General features: G+C 47.6%; 1 protein-coding gene across 7 annotated transcripts in view; it reads right to left on the reverse strand.

Annotated features, from left to right (window-relative positions):
- Positions 1-23,520, reverse strand: part of Sema4d (semaphorin 4D) — a 146,705-nt gene that overhangs the window by 17,255 nt on the left and 105,930 nt on the right. For 4 of the 7 annotated variants that reach the window (XM_017803622.2, XM_008854589.3, XM_008854588.3 and 1 more), the window contains 11 exons: positions 22,892-22,990; positions 15,147-15,240; positions 14,021-14,134; positions 13,020-13,171; positions 11,379-11,554; positions 11,140-11,296; positions 9,315-9,537; positions 7,600-7,715; positions 4,297-4,472; positions 4,181-4,224; positions 466-2,786 (listed from right to left, as the gene is read on the reverse strand). In XM_017803622.2, the coding sequence (XP_017659111.1) occupies positions 1,864-2,786; positions 4,181-4,224; positions 4,297-4,472; positions 7,600-7,715; positions 9,315-9,537; positions 11,140-11,296; positions 11,379-11,554; positions 13,020-13,171; positions 14,021-14,134; positions 15,147-15,240; positions 22,892-22,990 (2,274 nt within the window). In that variant the 3' untranslated portion in view covers positions 466-1,863. Of the gene's footprint in view, positions 1-55; positions 266-465; positions 2,787-4,180; positions 4,225-4,296; positions 4,473-7,599; positions 7,716-9,314; positions 9,538-11,139; positions 11,297-11,378; positions 11,555-13,019; positions 13,172-14,020; positions 14,135-15,146; positions 15,241-22,891; positions 22,991-23,520 lie in introns of those variants that run through there. The other 3 variants (XR_608012.3, XM_017803623.2, XM_008854591.3) reach the window with 3 other exon arrangements.

The raw sequence follows: 23,520 nt of genomic DNA on the forward strand, positions 1-23,520 counted from the left end.
GGGAGAGACAAAGAAGAAGTCAACAACACATCGCCCCCCCCCCCCACCGACTCACCTGCGGCCTGGCAGAAGAGGTAGAAGGTCCCCAGCGCCTGAACTTGCTGTGCCTGGTCACTCAGGAAGGGCGGCAGGAAGGTGACCGGTGCGGGGCTGTTGGGCCCTGAGGCCAAGGCCGGCCAGGGGCTCCCAGGAGAGGAAGACCAGTCAGGGCCCAGACAGGACAGAGAGGAGGAGCCAGGAGGAGGGAAGGGCTTAGGAGATGAGGCTGTGAGACAGAGGACAGAAAAGAAGCACTGAGGAGGAAGTCATCAGAACATGTCCCGTGCCAGAGAAGGGAAAGCAGCAAGAAACAGACACGTGCGGATGAGAAAGGAAAAGAAGCCAGGGCCACCCTCACCCAGGGCCATCACACAGGGAGAGGGGGTTGTGCAGCCTCTGCTAAGGAATGGCCGGCCCAGTCAGTGATAAAGCTTCTGGTTTATTTGGGTACTTTTCAAATGTATACAGTTCAAAGTAGAAAAATAAAAACAAAGTAAATCTTATAAACACAAATGTTTACACTGAATGGTGAGATCATGTCATGTAGAAGATGAGTGTCTACACAGCACATGGAATCCAGAGTTCACTGCTCTGCATGGAATGTGCGCACTCCCTGCACAAAGCAGGGAAATGGGGTGTGAAAAACAAAACAGATGGAGTATGTGGAAATCGTACCGCCCAGTTACATTCTGAAAGACACTGGCAGGAGTCAGGCTGCAGTGCTGGCCGCCTAAGCGGGGTGCTGTGGTTGCTGCTCAAGGCCAGCGGCTCATCCACCCAGCCCAATTCTGTCTTGGGGTAGACAACTCCATGAGGCCAAGGCGGAAGTCCAGCGGACAGTGGTATGAGATTGGAAGCAAGGGAAAACAGCAGCAATCAAGAACCAAGGTCGCCCTCATAAAGGCTCTACCCATCAGGACAAGAGGTTTCAGGAAGCCGCAGGGCCATGGGGTTTAAACCCTCCTCCCCTCACAGGCCAGCTTGATCGCCACCCAGAGCCACCAGGCCACCTGCCCTCACTCAAAACCCACCTTGTGGATGTAAGACAGGAAGAAGAAAAAGTACAGAAAGAAAATCTCTGAAAACAGCATTTCCTTCAAAAAAATAAGGTAAAAAAACAAAATAAACCACAAAATAAAAAGGTGAGTTCAAGAGACAGTTTTCAGCCTACAGCTCTCTTCTAAAAGCAGGAAACAATGTGTTTAGCAAAAATAAGTCTATCCCTGAGATCATAAGCAACATAAGCCACATTTTATCCCAATATACAACAAAAATCTAGAAATGCACATTTTCTTGTGAATATTAAAACATCTCCTTCGGTAACTGAAAAAAAAAATGACCTAAAACATCAACATAATCAAAGCCAAAGTCCTAAAATTAAGTGGAAGAAAAGGTTTGTGCCAATCTGGACAGCAAACGATAAGTTACCAATCTGATAAACTAAAAAGGTCACTTCCAATCTGGAATTAAATTATCTTTTAGTGGCTGCTACAAGGAGGGGAGGAGGGAGGGTCTCTCTTCTCAATCCATGGAGGTGGCCATCTCGCCCCCAGGATACACAGGGCTCAGCTATATCAGGGCTGCCGCTGGAAGGGATATCTTAAAGCGCTCCAACAACTGCAGGACTCAAGACTGGGAGTCAATATTTGTTTCCCAGAAGGAAAAAAGAGGGGCAAGTCACAGGCTCAACCCAAGAGAAAAGAGACGAAGGACGGCGTTGGCGCCACGATGACAAGACTCAGCTACTGCACGGGCTCAACACAACACTCCAACACTCTCCACACAGACTATGGGGTCTCAGGAGGGGACATGCGGCTGCTGGCTTCAGTCCCCATCAGCATCTGAATCTGCAAACTTCAGTTCACATTTGACATCAAATGGCTTGTCCCTGGCAGAGAGCTCATCAATCCGCTGTGAGTCCTCGCGGTCGGTGGGCACTTTGCTGGTGATGGTGTCCTGCTCAGTTTCATAGCCAGTGTCCAGGGCTGGCTTTGGCTGCTCACCATTCTGCTGTGAGAAGCTCCCAGGCTCCACCAGTGTCTCCTTCACACTCTGTTCCAGGTCAGAGAATTCTGATTTAGGCTTCTTCTTCCCAAGCAGCAGGGCTGATCGGAATTTTAAGCACTGTCCAGGCAGGTAGCCCTTGTAGCAGTTGTAGGAAAAGAGGCAGAGAAAGAGGACAAAGATGAAGAGGAAGAGGGACATGAGCAGACGGTTGTCGCTGGACTTGAGATACACAGTCTTCGAGTGGAGTTGGGGAAACGTGTTGATGACTATCTTTGGTTCACGGGACGTGCCTGTGGATGAGTATTTGGGAGATGGGGTGATGCCCCTGGGGGAGGTGGCCTGCAGAATCGGAGTTGGGGAAGAGGACCCCTGGGTGAATGCCACTGGCACTTTGGAGGTGATCCTACTACCTTCGGTGTGAACAGCCAGCAAGGTGGGCAGCATGGGGGTCTGAGGGACCACCTTCATTTCCAGGACATGCTTGGCCAGCAGCTGGGAGACTGTCTTGTTCCTGACCCTCTCCTCTGACAGGCACTGGTACACGCCACTGTCTCCCTCTGATAGGTTGAAGATGAGCAGGTGTTTCCTGCCCACAAGGCCATATTTGGGGCTTTCGGCCTTCAACAAGCCATTCTGGAACTTCCACACCACCCGGGCCAGGTTGGAGTTTTGGAAGCATTTGAGTTCAGCTGTGCCACCGTGCTTGAAAAAATGCTTTCGGAAACTTTCTTTACTCTTATCTGGAACATCAAAATAAATGTGCTCAGCATCAACAAACCCGTCCGCTTACTCAACTGGTTTTATAAACAGGTTAATACCCACAGGAGGACATGAGAGTTTCACCCATTGGAACAAGACGATCTTCAGTACTGAGATAAAACACATGTGTGACCCAACAGCAAAGACTGTAGTAGTCCTCTGATAGTAGTCCTCAGGGACAAGGAGATCGGAGACAGCTCTGAGAAATCCTGTTCTTACACTGTCCCCAGAGAAAACACAGCAGGCTGGAGGCTGAGCACTTTGGGTGATGGCACTCGAAGCCATTTGCCAAATGTTTCTGCTAACAGCTGAAGCAGGTCAGCAAGTGCCTGGGCACCCTCTCTCACATGTCTCAATCTAACAACGCTATCTGATCAAAGAGGCATACACAGGGCTGAGGCCTATCTGTCCTTATATGCTGGGAAGGTGGACATGGATCCAGGTCTGATTCTATGTCTACCCCTGATCAGCTGTTCCCTGATGGCCAGCCATCAGCAGTGGGAACTCCAAGAAGATACCAGAACTAATTACTGCTATGTCTTTTGCCTGAAATATCAGAGATTAGAAATGTTTTGTGTATGGGACTATTTGTCTATACAAAATGTGACAACTGTCTTTGGGAGGGGGACCAAAGTCTAAATATGGAATTCATTTATATTTCAGAGGCATCTCTCACATGCAGCCTGAAGAAATTTTGAACAATTCTTCCTCCCCCTGCCCCTCATGTGTGTATGCAAGTGTGTGTGGAGTCCAGCAATGAACCAAGTATCATTCTTTAGGCAACGGTTACCTTTTTATTGAAACAGTCTCTCTCATTTATCTAGAACTTGCCTAGTAGGCTATCTGGGGCCAGTAAGTTCCAGGGACCCATCTGCCTTGGCCTCCTCAGTGCTAGGATTACAAGCTTGCACCACCACACCCAGCTTTTTTTCATGAGTTCTGAGCCTTGAACTCAGGTCCTATTGACTGAACTATCTCCTCAGTCCTGCAACATTTTAAGTAACCTTGTGTATGAAACTTAAGTTTCCTAGTATAAGACTTTCTACTTGGGGTAGGACCCTGTAATAAAGTGTTTCCAGGCTGCAGGTTTTGGATTAGAGCTCCTCAACTGCACCCAAGAGCTCCTTGTTTTGTTGAAGGAGCCCTGGGATAAGCAAAACAGAAGACAGTTTCCAGTAAAATGACAACTATATGGCTTCAAGTACTCTCTGCAAACAAAGAGAAAGATTGAAGGTCCGCTACAAGGAAAAATCACAGGTCTGCAGCAGCAACTTGACCTCTATTGAGAGAAGAAAGGAAAACGACACAGAGGAACACCACAGAACTGGCTGAAACCCCAGAACGTAAGCACTGTGAAACATGGAAAGCCACTCACCTGGGCATGAGGATGTGTCGCCGCTCATCTCCTGAATCCACCCCCTACAAGACAATAGGCACACGTTACTCTCCAGCCACCCATGGGGGAACACACATGCAGCATCCCATCCATACCTGCTGGGACCCTCAGCCTGGTACAGGGTGATGCAGGCCATGGTGGCTGGGTTCCAGGCACAGTAGGGGTCCCGTGCCAGTACACAGTCCTCACAACTACTGTGCTTCCCGCAGAAGGCCAGCGGGCTCTGGACCACTCCTGAGTTGGAGCCAGCATAGACAAACCTCCTGCCCTGCTGGTGGAAGACAGAAAGAGAATAGGTATAAGATGGGCTTTATCACTGGTAGGGGATGCAAGCTTCAACAGCAGCTCCTGGGAATGACGGCATCTTCAAACACTGCATGGAGGAGGCAACCCTGGTTTAGGACAGGTAACAAGGTAAGGTATGACCTTACCAATCAATGTCCTGCAAAAACCCAACAGGACGATGGCAAATCTCACAGAGCAAGGGACTCTGCCATACACTTTCCACTCACTAGTATGGGTGAAGGAGGAGTCACAAAAACCAGCCACAGTGCTCACTGTAGCCACATGGAGCTCAGTACCTGCCACCAGACTCTGACCTCTAGAACAGAGACTTGCCATATCATCGGCTGCATGGTACTGGCAGAGACCCAGCACACAGGTGATACTGAAGGCTTTATGAATGTTGTACACAGCCAGAGGGGGTCCCATAACACACATGGGACAGCTATACCTTCAAGGCATTGGTCTTGGAATAGGCTTCATTCATACCCCAGGGCTTCCTGACCATACACGTTAGCATTATAGCATCACATGAAACACAACTTTCACCTTGAGGTGACATGTTCCACAGTGGCTTCAGTCTAGATGGAGTTCTGTCCCCAGGGCTGACCCAGGTCCAAAGACTCAGGGCCATAGGCCCACCGCAGGAGCCATTGGCCAGGGAAGAAAGGAGCCCTCCAAGGATAATAGTGACAGTGAGGGCAGATGGTCCGGCCCAGCAGCCACCCTGCCAGTGCAGACCTTGGCAAATGTGGCCACATGCTGACCATGATAGGGCAGAGGCCAGCCCTTCGGGTTATGTGGGAAATCACACAGCTGTGGAGGAAAGCTGAGCTAAGTCCTACAGGAGACCTGGGAGGTGGTGGGGACATTCATAAGGGGAACTGATAGAGCTGGGCAGGCAGGGTGATGGTTGGGTGTCCACAGAGAATGGGATGGGCTATGGGGAGGAAAGGGGCTTCTTCCCTCTGGGACCTGAGCCTTCTTTTCCTTGGGCTAGAGCGCAAATGAACCTGAGGTATGAAAGTGGGCAGTGCCTCATGGAGTCCAAAATGTAGAAGGAAGAGAAAGAGAATGTCTCCACAGGACCACAGCAGAACCCACGGCAGGTCAGGCCTACCTGCTGACAAATGCTGATGTTAGTGGGCAAAAGGGACATAGGTACAGCTGTCCCTTGGTATCTGCAACAGTAGGCTTAGGGGTGTATGAGTGTTTAATTCCCTTTCAAGGGATGGTGTATCTTTTGTGTCCAAACCAGGCAGCCCTCCTCTCATCTCTAGCTAGAACCACCCGAATGTCATGTAAACAGCCGTCATGCTGTGTAGTGGCCATGGGAAAATGACAAGAAGAGTCCAAACATACTCAGTACAGTTCATAGCTTTCCAAATATTTTCTACCTAAAGTTGGTTGAATCACAAACTTGGAGCCCATAGATATGGAATCCATACGGAAAAGCAGCACTAGGCCACAGAGCTTAGCTGTATCTCAGAGCCAAGTGTCAGAGACCAGGCACTGGTACCTGAAGCCACAAGGGTGACCTATGATCTATCTGCTCAGTGGGTCACAGCACAGGATCCTGGCCGGGGAGGGGAGGAGGGGCATCCTCAGCTAGCAGGCATGGGACAGGGCAGGTGGCAGCTGTCGGTAGGGAGGTGCTGGCCCATCCAGATTTGCGCTGAATCCTGAGCTACCCAAGCCCCATCCTCAGCACTACACAAGGCTTGCATACCCTTGTAACAGCCTGGTGATGAAGTGTTTCCACTTCTGTCCTATGAGGAAGAAACTGAGGCACAGAGCACAATGATGCTCCAGGACCCACAGCCACATACAGCATAGTCAGAATCTGGGGATAGCCCATATTCTGCATCTCACTGCTCCATCCCAGCTGCAAAATAGGGTGGGATCTCCTTCCAAGGACAGCGGACAAGAACAAGGGACAGCAAAGGGCTTTACATATTTCTATCTATCTATCTATCTATCTATCTATCTATCTATCTATCCATCCTTCCATCCATCCATCCATCCATCCATTCATCCATCATCTATGCCATGGGGATCTCACTTATTCCAAGCTTACTATATGGCCAAGTCTGGCCTTGAACTTCAGATCCTCCTGCCTCCACCTCCCAAGGTCTGGAATTACATGTATGTACCATCATGCCCCCCTGAAGAATTTTACATTTTTAACTGGTTGAAAATAAATTTTAAATTAAGTATTTTGTAGTCAGGCATGGTGGTACACATTTTTAATACCAGTACTTGGGAGGCAGAGGCAGGTAGAGCTCTGTGAGTTTCAAGGCTAGCACGATCTACATAGTATATTCCAGGCTAGCTCTGTCTGCATCTCAAAAAAAAAAAAAAATAATAATAATAATAAAATTAGCCACGTGGTGGCACATGCCTTTAGTCCCAGCACTTGGGAGGCAGAGACAGGCAGATCTCTGTGAGATCAAGGCTAGTCTGGTCTACACAGCAAGTTCCAGACCAGCTGGGGCTATAGGAAGAACCTCTCTCTCAACAAAATAATATTTTGTGAACTATGATAATATTAGGCCATGCAAAACAAGACTTCCACGGGCAGGCTTGGTAATCTATGTCTTTGCATGGCTCATGGGAGCCACAGGGCAAAACTGAGCTCCTGTGACTGAGGCCTCCGCTCCATTGTCTGCAGTGCCTCTGTTGGCTCAGATTTGGAATGAAACAGTGTGTGGACACGGGGAGCACTCCACATGGTGACCTGTTATTTCTCCACACAATTAGCATCATTGCTGAGTCTCTGCACTGCTGTCATGTCCCACTGGCATAGTCTACATGCTCACAGGTTTGGGACATAAAGATGTGTTTTCCTGGAGTAGTGCTCACCCCACAGTGCCTGCCACCTGACCCACTGGCTCAGTGCATTCCACCCTCCCCAGCTCTGCCCAGCCTCCTTCCCAAGCTTCATATCCTGTGATTTGCAGAATGTTCTGAGAGTCCAAAGCCATCTCATCTGGGCCAGGCAGACCAGAGGCTGCCAAGCCCTGAGTGACCACCCCACCCCCCTGGCTAGTCCTGACCACAACAGAGAAGCCAATAACAAGGACATCCACCTGGTCTTGCCACTCAGACTACATTACCTTCTTTGATGACAGAAGCAGAGTTTGGACTGGCTCAGAGTCCTGGAAGAGCTGTGTCTCTTCAACAACATGCACCTCATTCCCAAGGATGACAGCTTTGTGCAGGGCACCTTGATCTACAAGGTCAAAGTACAGGTCAGCAAGGAGGCCCCAGAAGGACACGCTAAGGACACTGTGTTGGTTAGTTTTAAATGTCAACTTGTTATAACCTCAAAACACCCTGGAAGATAGCCTCGACTGAGGAATTGCCTTGAGCAGGTTGGCCCATGGGAATATCTGTCAGGGACTGTCGTGATTGTTGATTGACATGGGAAGACAGAGCCCACTGTGGGCAGCACCATTCCCTGGGCAAGTGGTGTTGGAGTGTGAAAGTGAAGAAAGCTAGCTGAGCATAAAGAACCTGCAAGCAACCCAGCATAAGGCAGCATGGGTACACTCACTGCTTACTGCTATTGGCTGTGTGTGTGATATGGCTAGCTGCTTGAGTTTCTACCTTGACTTTCCTGAAATGATGCACTGTGACCTGATCTGGAATTGTAAGCCAAACTGTCCTCCTCTAAGTTATTTCTGGTCAGGGTCTTTTATCACAGTAACACAAATGAATCTAGGACAGACACCAACCTAGATGACAAACACAATTCTACACACTCAAATCATTCCCTCAATGGAGTTCTGAGACAAGGATGACTTTGCATTAGAAATGAAGAGTGTCGGTGAAATAAATGATAAGACACTCAAGTTAAAGGAATTCCAAATTTCTCACAAAGTATACACTTCTGTCCTAGGGTGGATTCCAACAACCTTCATCAACAAGGTTGGCATCCTGATATCGGAAGCCACATTTGGCTCTTGTGCTCCACTGGTCCTCCAGAGAAGGTTATCCCTGGAGAGGGGCCCAGAGAGGCAGATGAGCGGCAGGTCAGGGCACAACTGAGCAGGCAGAGACAAGGTCTCCCACTGCCATCCAGGAGATACCAGGCCAGGGCCACTGGTTCCATGACAAGAGGGATTGATAGAATGTGTGAATTGCAGAAGAGCCAAAAGCTTCATTCAGGAAAGCCATAAATCTCTTCAAGTGTCTAACTGGCCCTAAATTGGCAGCCTGGCCTTGCTCAAGCCTGGCTCTGCTCACCCTTTATCAGTTGGTCACTCCCAAGCCTGAGAGAAAGTGTTTGTGGCCCACCTGTCTCCTCTAGGGCCATAGATAACACTCCTGCCAGTTTCTGGGGAAATAATCTTGAGAAGGAAACCCTCACTCACTCCAAGGACACCAGCCCAGGCACTAACTCAACTCCCCATTAAGTGTAGCTGTGTCCCACAACCCTGGTATAAAAACCCCCATTTTCTTTGTCTGCTTTAGAAGCTTGGTTCCCGTGGACAGCCTCTACCTCTCACTCTATCTTCTTTGTATAAAGGAAGATCTATTCCTTGCCTGTTGCAGGTCTGGCTCTGTTTTCTTGTCTCCTATTTTTCTATCTTTCCTTTTATTTTCCAAAAATCTAACAGGGATTCCTTTACACCACTCCAGCCCAGGTGCAAGCCAGGACTTGCATGTTTAACAAGTGCCCCAGGTGGCCTGATAGTCAAAGGGATTCAGAATCCCAGGTGCAGTGATTTCTCAGAAATCTTTTAGCACAAACTGCTCCTGGCACCTGGAGATACCAGAATACCTACAAATGACACAGTAGATTTCTCAACCTTACCAAGGAACCCACCTGTGCTGATAAACATGACGTCATAGAAGGTCCCATCCAGCACCTGGGTCCTATCCACCACAATCTGGGTATAATTCACACCTTTTTTGATTAGCCTGGGTCTGTTGCCTATTGGGGTCACCGAGTCATCCATCAAAGGGTGGTCTTTAACAAACTGCAGTGTTTTGTCTGGGAGATTCAAAGAGCTGGTATAGTTGGCTGCCCGAGCCTCACTGTCGATGCACTGTGGGGTAAAAGCACCTTTGGTTAACATAACCACTCACCGTCAATCATGCATGGTAGCAGTCACATCTGCAGCCCTGAGGACCACAATGGAACTTCTCAGAAGAGGAGGAATTTGGGCTGAGGTGGCCTCCCCAGGGGCCAGGGGGATATGTTTTCAAAGCACAGCCACATGATATAATCATGTCTTAGGACACATAATCAGCAGAAGAATTATCTATCAATAAAAACACCAAGCTTTTGAACTTGAAAAGCACTTATGCCACAGATTTCCTATAAGAAAAGCATGCTAAACATTACTTTAAAAACATAAAACACGCCCCTGGGGCGGGCCGAGCCCAGCGGGTAGGCGGGACCCCTGGGGCAGTTTAAAACAAACAAACAAAGAAACATAAAGAACACAAAACAACTTAATTCTAAATGGCATAAAAGATAAAAAGCAAGATTTTTTTTCCTGTCCTACCTTCCTAGCCATCTTTTTTGTTATTGTTTTTTAAAAATATACATTATTTTTATTTTATGTGTATGAGTGTATTGCAGAGGTCAGAAAAGGTTGCTAGATCCCCTGGAACTGGAGTTACAGTTGTTAGCTATCATGTGGGTGCTGGGAACTGAACCCAGGTCCTCTGCAAGAACAGTCAGTGCTCTTAACCACTGGGCCGTCTCTCCAGCACCTCTTGTTTTATTTTAGGGGGTTTGTTTGTTTGAGACAGGGTCTTACCATGTAGCCCTGGCTAGCCTAGATCTCACTTATGTAGACTGGGCTGGCCTTGAACTCACAGAGATCCAACCTTCTGAGTGCTAGGATTAAAGGTGTCTATCAGTAAGCCTGGCCTAGCCATCTTATACCGAACGCAGTACACACAGAGGGAATAAAGATGGTGTTGGGCCAGACACCCACAGATATGCTGGTCCTGGGGCTAGTTTTGTGGGCCAGATAGGGCGCCATCCAAGAGCTACCCCAACACACCCATTCTTACCATGTGGCAACAATGATCAGGCAACCCTGGAATTTTTTCACTTAAAATTTACTATACAGGGACTGGAGAGATGGCTCAACAGTTAAGAACACTGGTTGTTCTTGCAGAAGACCCAGGTTCGAATCCCAGCACCCACATGGCAGCTAACAACTGTCCGCAACTCCAGTCCCAGGGGATCCGACAGCCTCTTCTGACCTTCGCGGGCATTGCACGACACGGGTGCACTTACCTACATGCAGGCAATACAACTATACACATAAAATAAAAATAATTTTTAAAAAATTTACTATATTTAGAAGGAAAGTCTGTGATTTTTGTTGACTAGCAAACAGGCCTGCTCAGGAGACAGCCGAGGTTTTGCTGAGAAACCATGTTTCTCTGCAGAAAACTGAAATGGAACAAGTCTTGGTGTTGTGCAATGTTCATTTCTCAAAAGAGCCCAGGCCAGTGGCACACTTTCTCCTTCAGGCAGCATGTGGTAACACCTGTTACCCAACACACAGAAGAGAACAGAAGAGAAACAAACTTCGCTTCTCACCCCCAGGCCCAGCAGCCGCCCAGCCCCATACAGAGACTCCTGTGGCCCTGTGTGAGACCCTCCCTGAAGCCCCAGTCCTGCTCACCGCTCCAGGGCGTGGTGTGGGTACCGGGCCATTGTAGCGCACCCACTTGGTGTGGGACTGCTCCACCGTGGCACTCTGCATATATTTCCCACGGGCGAAGACTGCCTCCACTGAGGTCAGCGCGTAGGCACAAACCGCTGACAGCCCCACATTGTTCCTGTGGAGGGAAGCTTTGTGAGTGCACATAAGTCAATGGACCATCGAGAGGTGGGCAGCTCCCCATGGCCAAGGGCACTCACAGTTGTGGGGTGAAGAGTGCATAGAACACAGGCTCCTTGAGGCCTGGAGCTCGCAGCACGAAGACATCCTGCAGTATGTTGAAGACCAGGCCACTGTCTGGCCTGGAGCAGATCAGCCTGGCCTTTAGGAAGGAAGTCCACTTCTTCTGTAAGGTCCGCAGGCCACCCTGGTCCCCCTGGAATAGCAGAGATAAGGCGTGGTCTAGGGAGCACAGCCTACCCCACAAGCAGACAGTCTGCATGCCCCATCCTCCAGTCCAACCAATTCTGCTGCAGATGGTTATGTGACTGCAGTGCTACTTCCTTATGGGCTGGGATCACAGACCGACCTGCCACATTAGCACACAAAAGGAGACAGACTCATACCATGTCAGTGTCCACCCTGTGTGCTGTGGGCCTTGGCTCCTGCTGCTTTCCCAACTGTGACCATGAAGAAGCATGCAAGAGTTGATCCCAAGCCCCTGGTCCAGCAGACCACCTTGGATGAACGTGTGACTGTCCCACTGGGAGATCTTGCATGTCCTATCTGCTTGCCCCAGATTCTAGCTAAAGTTCTAGGTTCTCCCAAAACACTTTCAGTGACCCAATGATAAGAGACAGCTCTGAAAAGCACAGGACGCTGTGTTCTGGAGAAGTACAGTGTCCCTCTTATCTGTCATCCTTTTCCCACAGCTTCCATGTCACACAATGAAAGTATTAACCCTGCGTTCACTTTCGTTGCTCCTTCCTTTCATGTGTATGTATGTGTGCGCATGCCCAAAGGTGATGTCAGGGATACTCCTCCATCAGTTTTCCACCTAGTTCTTTGAGGTGGGATTTGTTAGTCAAACCCAGAGCTCATGGATAAGGGTAGTCCCAAAAGCAAGCTTACTTCAGGGAGGTCTGTCTCCACATTCTAAGGCTTGAATTGCAGGTGGTCTGCCACACCCACCTGGCATTTACCTAGCTAGGTTCTTCTGGATCTGAACTCCGGTCTTCTTGCTTTCATAGCAAGCACTTTAACCACTAAGTCACCCTCTCAACCCTGCTTTGACTCATGGTTTTAAAAGATTTTATTATTTATCACTATTATTATTATTAATATTTTTGAGACAGGGTCTCATTATGTAGCACTGGCTGGCCTGGAACTCACTACATAGACAGGCTGACCTTGAACTCACAGAGATATGCCTGCCTCTGCTTCCAAAGTGCTGGCATTAAAGGTATGCACCACATCTGGATTTTTCTTTTTTATCTGTTCTTGTGTGTATGAATATATGCCATGTGTATGGGTGCCTGCAGAGGCCAGAAGAGGATGTCTGGAACTAGAGTTACAGGCAGTTATGAGCCACTCAATGTGCTGAGAACTGAACTTAGATCCTCTGCAAGAGCAGCAAACACTCTTAACCTGAGTCATCTCTCCAGCCCCCATGTTTTCCTTTCACACATATCAATCATAGCATACCATCATAACTGTTATCACTAGTTATTGTTATTAGTCTCTTATTAGGCATCAATTATACGTTAAAGTCTATCATGGTATGTCTATTCCAAGGACATCATGAAGTTCCTGAGAAAGCCTGGAATGGCAGCATTGGTGGTAGAAAGGAACCTGGTAGTTGGACTGTGCATAGGAACTGAAGGGAAGAGGAATGTGCTCACCTTGCACACCCTGGCGACACGTGGGATCATTAACTTGAAAACGAACTCGTACTCCACAGACACCTCCGTGAAGAAGAAATAGACCCTGTCGTCTTCACCCTCGGTGCTATCTAGGCTTTTCTGAATCACATCAGCAAAGACGAAGCTAGGCTCTGCAGAGAAATGCCACAGGATCATCCCTGAATACGATGGAACCACCTCACCACCTACTCCTAGGGTGTCACAGGCTGGCCAGTTCAGCCTCAGGGCCTGGAGGCTTCCCTACATAGACATCTGAGTGTGCTCACATCACACACCCAAACTTGGTCTAGGAACCATGCCCAGGCCGAGCCCACGTGGTGCCTGCCATACTCCTCAGCCTCAGAGGGGTGCCTCCTATGGTGACTCTACAGCACACATCCTATAGAGATGCCTCGTGGAGCCTCCCTATTCACAGGCAGTCTGCAGAGCCAGAGTACCTGCTGACTCAAACAAGTGCCAAACTGGCCAACATTAGCCATTGTAAGGAGGTACAAGACTCTGGATCCTGGGGGGGGGCACTTTGAGGAGGAGCTGGCTGTCTCACATCTTAAACCCCAACGGTACTTCAAAGACGCCTAGGGTTTCATGGGCCAGTATCCCAAGAAAAGGCCCACAAACAGCCCCTCATCGTCCACGCCCTGAAGTTAGACAGAAGACACCCCCGTCTGGGAGATTAAGACACCCAGATCCCATCTGACCAGACCACACCCATAATCGCACCACACCCAACCTGATAAGTCTGCATCTTCCACTTCCTACCAGAGCCTCACTTACCCAATCTGTTTTGGGAGTGCTGATAAAAGCAACCTTGAAACAGTGTTCTGTTAGCACAAACTAACCAGGATACCCACCAAACCCTGGTGTGGGTCTTGAGCAGTTCTGTAAGTGTCCCCACTGTCTAGGGACTGGCATGAACCACGGACCCCCACAGCTTAGGGACAGCCAGAGGATACATGAACTGTGTACACCGCATGTCTTACCGTTCAGCCATGGAATGGCGTACTCTGTCCTCAGGGGACTGTGGGAAGAGTTTCGAGAGATGATGGGTTCACTGCCCAAGAAATTGTATGACGTCCCTGAGTAGAGCTCTCCACCTGCAATGACGGAAAGAGAGCAAAAAGAGGAGCCAGACAGACCTTCCATCTGAGGCCGAGGACACTTGTTTAACACAGTTCCCTCCCTCCCTCCCTCCCTCCCATCATTTGAAGCAAGATCTTGCCATTAGCTCATAATGGCCCATAAGCAAAGCCTTCTAATTCCACCTCCCCCTGTGCTGGGACTGTAGGCACATGTCCCCACACCAGGCTAACATGATCTATCTAATCTCATTAGTCCCCTGGAGGAAGGGAGTCTCCCGTTTTATGAGCAGTTCTGCTTCCTACATCTGCAGCATTTCTTTGATCAGGACAATTGCAGTTGCCAAATCCAATTGTTTTTGCAATAGCTAAACACAAGTGAGAATTCCCACAGCTGTCCCACTGTGACAGCAAACACAGACACTCTTCAATGTATGATGAAGTTGCACCCCATAAGCCATCATGTAGACAGCACTGTAAATAAAAAAGACATGTAGGCAAGGCAGCACAATTTAGTCTCCCCTGCTTTAGATATACCAAGAACACAGACTTTAACTTACAGCTGGGCAGAACATCTCACACAAGGCCCATTTTGTAATACAGTGTTGACTATATCATATAATTAAATATTATACAGCCAGTGAGGATCAGAACACCTTTAGAGGCATAAAACAAAAATATTCCAAGTTGAACCACTGCCTGTACAACAGTATGTACACATAAGGCTCACAGCCCACTCGCCTCAAGTTGGAGACCACAGTGGGTGGCACACAGCCCCACGACTGACCCCCTCCATCACACAAGAACATCTGGGTGGTGTGTACAGTAACAAACAGAAAGTGAGTGTCACTGTCCCTCTGAAAGATGAACTCAAAAGCTCTGATTGAGGTACCTATGCAGAAGGATGTTTAGCTTCAACCAGTGTTAAAATGAAGCCAAGGAGGGCGAGACTGAGGGGAGTGTTCCAGGTGGGGATGCTAAATGCCACCACAAACCCAGGGGATGAAGGAGCCCCAGAGGCAGGACTCACCAACCATGACAGATGTGTAGCTGTGGGCGGGGTCAAAAGGACATCGTCCTTTGCCATCTTCATTTTTCCCCAGAAACTTGAAAGATGTCAAGTTCTACAGTTGAATGAAAAGAAAACAGATGACTTTTGGGTGCTAAGGATGTGTCCATTCAAATTTACCCATCTCCTATTTGCTGGAGGACAAAGAGGGTGGAACAAGAGGGCCCTACCACCCTGGGAACAGTGTCACCTGAAGTTTAGCCTAGGTGTACGCCAGAGGCTGGGGCCTTGGCTGATTCGTGCAGGAGGATCTCAGAGCCTCTGATTGCTCAACTATGCTATCTAATAAACAGGCAACACAAAACCAAACCAGAGAACCCCCACCTCCGTTCCACTACCAACACCAGCTCCAGGGCGATCAGTGTCTGATTACTGAAGGCAAAACCAAGCTCACTAAAACAATGTGGGTCATGTTGGGGTCAGGCTGTGCCTCGCTCTAGCTACTCCATATTGAAACAAACACTGGTTTTTCAGGCTGTGCCTTGCCCTAAGAGACTCTGTTGTACAAGTAGCTTTTGACTCCATTTTGAGGGAAACATGACTGCATCCCCTATGTGGACCTGCAAACTACATCATCTGTCAGGAACCACCATCTAGCACACACTGACAAATGACTTACTCCTAGGAGTAGAAAGGGAGCCACCCTAAAAATTTATCTGAGTGAATTGAGAATATAGAGACACATGGGTGTATTAAATCATTTCAGAGAAGTCAGGCCCAAGAACTTATTAGACACACTAGACCAAGGAAAGGGTGTGACTCCCTCCCTGAACATCATAAGGTAGTGAGTACCTAACACTGCGATGGCGTGACCCCATAGAAGTCTATCATCTGACATCCCATGTGTGCAGCAAGGCCCAACAAGCAAAGTCCTCCACTGTCCTGGGGCTTCAGCTTGGCTGTGCACCGATTACTGACACACCCTACTCCACTGCCTGCCTGTCCACCTTTTTGCGAGTCTGGATTTGAACTCGAACCTGAACAAGCTGTTTCCTGCTCTTGGACATTGATTCTGCCTTTCACCTTGAAGCTTGAGTCTACAGTATCACCCTCAAACCCTGGATCCAGCAGCCCCAGCAGCAGCTCACTCCCCACACTGGTCTGGTTCATTAACACAGACTCTCAGCCCACTTCTAAAACCTTTTGAACTTGGCTGCAACTTCTTTAATTTGTATTCATTCTATAAACCATATATATGCATATAGATATATTTGCTGTGTGCTGTGTAAGAAATAGTTAATCTTAGTAATTAAGACTGGAATAAAAGAACTTATATTTGCCTTGGCCAGGTTACCAAGGTGCGTGGGATGACATGGCAAATTGCTATCACTGAAACCACTAGACGTTGAATTTATTGTTATTGAATAAATTCTGATTGTGTGGAAAGACACAAATGTGCTGGTCTGTGTTTCTGGTATAGCAAGCTCATGACAATCATTAAGTATTTCCGTATTGGGATAATCTCTCTTCACCTGACAAAGAAATCCACACTGTTCAAGGAAAAAATAGATCCATCCAATCATTAATACATAAAAGTAGAATGCAATCATACAGGAAAAAATGAGGCATGATTGAATGGCAAGTGACAAGGGGGAAATGCCTACGAAATGAAAATGAAGTATTTCCATCCCTGAATACAGGAGAGGCATGTGCAGACATACATGGAAGAACACACATGGTGAAAATAGGTGGTGAAGTGTTAAAAGACAGAACCACCCACAGGGCAGCCTGCCAGAACTCCAAGAACACAGGGACTATCTGAGTGGGCCATCACCATGTACTTAACGGGCTAGAGAAGCTGAGGAGCAGAGCACTGCACACCACAGGCCCTGCCAGAGACAGCTGGCTGGGAGTCACTGGTCAGCAGGTGTGAGGTTTCACAGTGCCAGAACAACTACAGTGGACAACAGCCCAGCTAAAACAATAGTCACAGGGTCACCAGTCAGGTTAGGAAGCATGAGCTGGGGTGACAGTATGGCCCACATGAAAGGACCCATCTGTTAACCTGAAAAGGATACATGGGGGCTACTGGGCAATCCAGACAGGGAGCAGGGACGTAGGATACTGAGAAATCATTGTGTGTTTTCTAAGCTAAGATGATGAACTCAATTATCCAGGAAATGTCTTTATTCTTAAGAGACGCTTGCAAAGGCCTATGGGAATCATGGGCCATACTTCAGCAAATGTACACACAACACAACTAAACACACACACACACACACACACATATATCCCTACACATGGAAACCTCAGCACACAGAAGCATGCACAAAATGACACGCACAATCTACTGTGCAGTCTAGGTGACTGGTATACAGAGGGTTCTACTTTGCTGTACATTTGAATTTTTTATTAAAAGTTTCAGAAGCTCGGGGCTGGAGAGATGGTTAAGATGGCTCAGTGGTAAAGAGCACTGGTTACTCTTGCAGAGGATCTCGGTCCAGTTCCCAGCACTGAGATAGTGGTTCACAACCATCAGTAACTCCAGTTCCAGGGGATCCAATGCCCTCTTCTGGCCTCCACAGGCATTGCATACATAGGTGCACTTACATACGTGCAGGCAAAACACTCATACACATTAAAAAAAAAAAAAACTTTCAGAAGCTACAGGTACAGATTTTTGTTTGCTTAGTTGTTTGATACAGGGTTGCAATATGTAGCTCTGGTTGACCTGGAACTCACTATGTAGACCAGACTGGCCTCGAACTCACAGAAATTTACCTAACTCTGACTCCCGAGTGCTGGAATTAAAGGAAAGCATCACAAGTTTAGATTTAAACTAAGCATTCTATCTCCTTACATCAATCCCAGGCTCTGCTATAAAGAATAAGCTTACTCAACAGTCCTGTCAGCTTACAACTAGGATAGCTGGAGTGAATCGGGAAATGCTCTGATGGGAAAGATGGTTCTGGTACAACTACCCTCTTCTTTTCCTCTTTTTTACTTTCTTTTCATTTCCTATTTTTTCCACTAAAGAAAAAAGTATCCGTGTTTGAGGACTGAAAGTCTTTACATCCCAGAACACACATACACAGACACACAGGCACATATTTCCAGCTATCACTGCATCAGAGAATATAGGTCACCAGGTAAACCCATGCAGTGGCTCTCACCACAGACATCTGTGCAAGTACTGGGCTTCCTAATTCTTTTGTGTGTGATTTTATTTTTATTTATTTATTTTTTTTGAGACAGTCGTACGAGCTACATCCTATAACCCAGGCTGACCTCAAAGTCAGGATCCTCCCAGGTACTGGGGATTTTAGGGATGCCTCACCACATCTAGGCACCTGTGCAAATTTCTAGTGAGTCTGTGCTTTGTCTGGATATTTCTGTGACTCAAGAGTTTTGTTTTTATTTATAATTTATTTATTCTTATTTTATGTGTATGAGTGTTTTGCCTGAATGTACCCAAGTACAATCATGCGTGCAATGCATGTGGAGGCCAGAAGAGGGTGTTGGATCCCTTGGAACTGGAGTTATAGACAACTGTTAGCCACCATGTGGTGCTGGGAACCAAACTTGGGTCCTCCACATGAACAGTCAGTGCTCTTAACTGCTGAGCCATCTTTCCAGCCCTAGACTCAGGGTGCTTTGTTTTGTTTTGTTTTGTTTTGTTTATATGTGTATACAGTGTTGGGGATCAAAACCCAGCATTTCTTACATGGTAGCAAGCACTCTTAGCTACAACTGGAAACAGGCTTTTAGGTGTCAGCTAATTGAGTGTTCTAGTAAACAAAGCGGAACAGCATATAGCATATATCATACTTGTTATGGTGTGAGTGTGAAATGTCTCCTACAGTAGGCTCCTGTTTGTCTCCTACTGGTGGCACTATTTTGGGAGGTTGTAGAACTTTGGTGAAGAGGAAGCTCCTGAGGGGGCAGGTTGCTGGGTACAAGCCTAGAGGTTTACAGGCCAGTCCCACTTCTGGTTGCTGCTCTGTTTCCTGTTTCGCTGAGTCGTGAGGTAGAGAATTCTAGCCATGAGCTGCTTCCACTGCCATGCATTCTGTTCCCTTGACGGTGAGCCAAACGAACCCTTCTCCCTAAAGTTGCTTCTGGTCAGGTGTGTGGTCACAGAAACAAGATAAGTGAGCACATGGTTATAACGTGCTTCGTATTTGTAAAAGGTCATATGCTGTTTGAGCTCACTGAGAAACTGACTCTGGAAGCCAGGTCACAAACCCTCTCCCCATTTCAGACCTAAGCATGTTTGTTTCAGTGTCCACCAGGGCCCCTTGTCTGGGGATGGGCTGCCCCCCTTAACTCTGTAATAGAGAGAGAACAGCAAACAGCTTAAGAGTAAAAACACTGTGTCCTTTAGAACAACTAAATGGTAAGCCATTTTCAACAGAGGTTACTGTTGTTCACCCCATGATATGAAAGTGCCTACAGTGGGAGAGAGAAGCTGGAAGCTCAGTCATGGGAAGCTCAGCCATGAGAGAAAACTCAACCAGGAACTCCAGCTGACTGCCTCAACTTCCCCAATATATTTCTGCTGGATTTTGACTACCTGCTTTGATGACACTATCTCTGTCTGTTGCTATTTGTTTTTACTTGGAAGCCTCACCTGAGGCTGCTCTGCTCTGCCCTATCTCTGTTGGGAACTCCAGCTGGCTGCCTTAACGGATTCTCTAGTAGATTTCTGCAGGGTATTTTGAGCACCCAGTTTGATATTTCAGTATCTCTTGCTATCTACTATTTTACTTTGTCTTGCAGTAAACCTAATAAACTCTCTCATTCAAAACTGAAGGTATGGCTATCCTAGATCCTTCTCCAGACTGTACAGAACATGAGTGTAGAGAAGTAAGCTTATTGCTGTTGCTGCAAGAAGTCTGACTGTGCAGTACTCAGTCCTTCTGATTTGTGGGATGAATGGGGAAAGAGTCTGGAGCTGTAAGTCAGAAGGGTCTTAGATGCCGTAAGTAGAGCTTAACAGACAGTTCTGGTGGGAGTGCCAAAAACAAGAATGCCAATAAAAATGCAGACAATGGAGGTTTGTGAGGTTTCAGAGGGAAGCAAGACTCCATTAGAAACTGAGCTAGAAGTAAATTGCGCTATTTCCTGGTGAAGAATCTGGTTCTGTCCTGCTTGTGTGCTGAAATTTGATTGAGGCTCAATTCAAAAGTAATGGACTAAGTTGTCTGAAAAAGAAAATTTCAAGACAGGACAACACACGGACTTTGTGGCATGACTGCTGCTTTCTTCTCTTAGTCAGAATTACAGTGATAGGCAGCAGAGAGTTACCAGAAGCATGCAGTCTGGTAAGGAAAGGAAAATGAACATACAGAGTTGCAGACAGGGTGACAGGATGGGTTCAGACAAAGCAGCTGTAGTTGTTAAAGAGATAGTACCTTGTACTTAGTAAAGAGGAAATGTGCTGTGAGGGCAAGTCCACACACCTACAGGTGCTCCATGGTATAACAACACATTTGAAAAACTCATTTGTCAAGACAGTATCTGAACAAAGAGCCACCAGGACATCCTGCTCGAGAAGGGATGCCCAAGGAAGTGTTTCCCCAGGTTCAGCCAGGCAAGTGGTCAGAGGTCTCTGCAGCTATGGTGAAAGGGGCCAGGCTATATCTCCAGCTGGCAGCAGAACTTGGTGGGTCATCCATACAGCACTGGTTTTTCCAAGTGTGGAGAGTGTAAGAGTGAAGGGGTCAGGGAGGCTGGCACCACGGTTCCAAAAAGCTACTAAGGCCAATGTGCCTTATGGTTGGATTCCCTGCATGGAGCTCGTAAGCAGCCCTGTATGAAGAAGCTGTGAAGATGAAGACTGTTACAATGGAGAGCCTAGGATACTGGATGTGCCAGAAGTGTATAACGTTCACTGAGGAACAGTTGCTGCTGCATGCAACAGTGCTGGAAGGGCAGGGATACCCATGTCCACTGAAGCCCCAAAGATGCTGTCATGAGTCCCAGATGCCAGACATGGAGGGGCAGTGTTTGGTGTTTGTCCCACTAAGTTTCAGTATTGTGTTGGTCCAATCATTCCTTACTATCTTCCCATTCCTCCCCTTTTGAAGACATGTTTAATTTTTAATTATATGTATGTGTGTATCTGTGTATGGGTATGTGTGTGTGAGTGCAGTACCTATGGAGGTCAGAAGAGGGTGCCAGACTTCCTGGAGCAGAAGATACAGGAGGTTATAAGCTGCCTGACATGGGTGTTGGGAACCTAACTTAGTCCTCTGCAAAAACAGTATGTGCTCTTATTGGCTGAGCCATCTTTCCAGCCTCATCCCTCCCTTTTGAATGGGAATGTTTACTCCATGCCACTGTATATTGGAAATAGGCATCATTAAAAAATCGGGGCAGGGGGCTGGAGAGACGGTTCAGGGGCTAAGAGCACCAACTGCTCTTGCAGAGGACCCAGGTTCAATTCCCAGCATCCACGTGGCAGCTAACAACCATCCATAACTCCAATTCTAGGGGATCCCCACACCTTCTTCTGACCTCCATCAGGATTATATGACACGAGTGCACTTACACACATGCAGGCAATACACTCATACACATAAATAAAAATCACTGATGAAATACTAAAAAGAAAATTTTTTTGTAGGAGCTCATAGTTAAAGAGATTTCCCTAAGTCTCAGAAGAGACCTTATATTTTGAACAGTTCTGGAACTCTAAGAAGATGGGATTTTTTTTAAGTTGGACTGAATGCATTTTGGTTATGAAGGGCCACCAGTCTCTAAGAGCCCCCAATCTATAAAATGTCCCCCACAGGCTCCTGTCTGTGAACACTTGGTTCCTAGATGATGGTCCTGTCTTGGTAGGTTGTAGAAACATTAGGAGATGGGACCTAGCTAAAGGTATTGGGTTGCTGGGGGGCAGGCCTTGAGGTTTACAGTCTGGTGTTAGTTCCTGTCCTCTCTTTGTTTCTTGAGCTGCTGAGATGGTAGCCTCATACTCCTGCTGCCATGCCCTCCCCATCATGATGGACTGTACTCTTAAAACATGAGTCAAAATAAGCCTCTTCTCCCTTAAGCTGCTTCTTCTCAGGTATTTGGTGATAACAACAAGAACAGTAACTAATATGTCATTTGTCAAGTGCTCCTTAAAGCCAGGAACCATCGCTAGAAAGCATTTCATTTCCAGTCTTCAAGCAGTTGTTTAAAACACTCTTCCCTTTGATTGAGATTACTGTGAAATTGTTCATCTGATTATAACAACCTCTCCTGAAAGAACTGGTTGTGATGGTCTAACCTTCTGTCTCCATCTGTTGTTGGGCAGAGGTGGGCTCTCCTCACCTGTGGAATCCATCCTGGGCAGAGGGATGGACATGGCTTGGGGAGGGATAGAACACGGTCCCTGTTTCTTACCACTCAGGATGAGACGACCCCAAGAGGACTACTGGATGTACATACAGGGTTACACCAACAGCAAAAATGACATCCCAAGACCTGTTGTACCCATGTGAGTACCCATCAGATGCACTTTCTAGAATGTCTGCCCTGCATATTCTTCACAGGTTCCAAGGGCTATGGTATCCCAAGTCATACCTCAAGCCATACTCTGGGCCTGGAACACCACAGCTCAGAGGACCCACACAGGTCAAGTGCTCTAAAGCACAGCCTGGTGAGGCTTTCCAGAGGGGTTGAGAGCAGCCCTGTCCTCCCAGGGCCCAGCTCTCCTTTAACCACTGAACAAACCGACATAAGCACAGATGATATACGGGACAAGTCTGTGTCCTTACCAGGTGGTCACAGGTGGGCTGGAACGCGTTGGTCCCACATACATACAGGGAGGTAGCGCTGAGCGGCTGTAGCACTCGAATGTAGTTGAGGCATTCTGTCTGCAGGGGAAACACACAGTCAATAGGCAGCCACCAAGCCACCAAAGTGCCCTCTATGTCCACTCAGTGAAGTCTAGTCACCCTCTGCCTGTTCTGTCCTTTGCTCAGCCTGGCCTGTCTATTCGCACAGAGGGGCACGCTGGACTCTGCAATATGACTTTCTTTTTCTGCAGTGTACAGGCAGTTCAGGTACCAGGCACAACTTCGGTTCTGTCCCTAGTTGATGCTCAGTCAATATCTGTAACCAAGCAACGCCAAGAGAGCTGACCTCAAACTTTACTGGGCTACCCACTACAGAAGGAAATATATTTGACCCTTAGTAAACATGCATGCCATTCATTTTGGTGCCCAAATTGCCAAAGTAGACATTGTACAGACTCCTTCTGCCCTCCGAGGGACCACACCCTCCATCCCTGCCAGCGTGGGACTGAAAATAGTGACTACTGGAGCCTGAGGGAGAGGCTGAACCCAGAGGGTGCAGCCAGCTGTGCATCCCAGAGCGCTCAACAGGGAAACAATTACGCCAGTTA

Source organism: Nannospalax galili, unplaced genomic scaffold, assembly GCF_000622305.1.
Source record: "Nannospalax galili isolate Female #2095 unplaced genomic scaffold, S.galili_v1.0 scaffold367, whole genome shotgun sequence".
NCBI lineage: Eukaryota > Metazoa > Chordata > Mammalia > Rodentia > Spalacidae > Nannospalax > Nannospalax galili.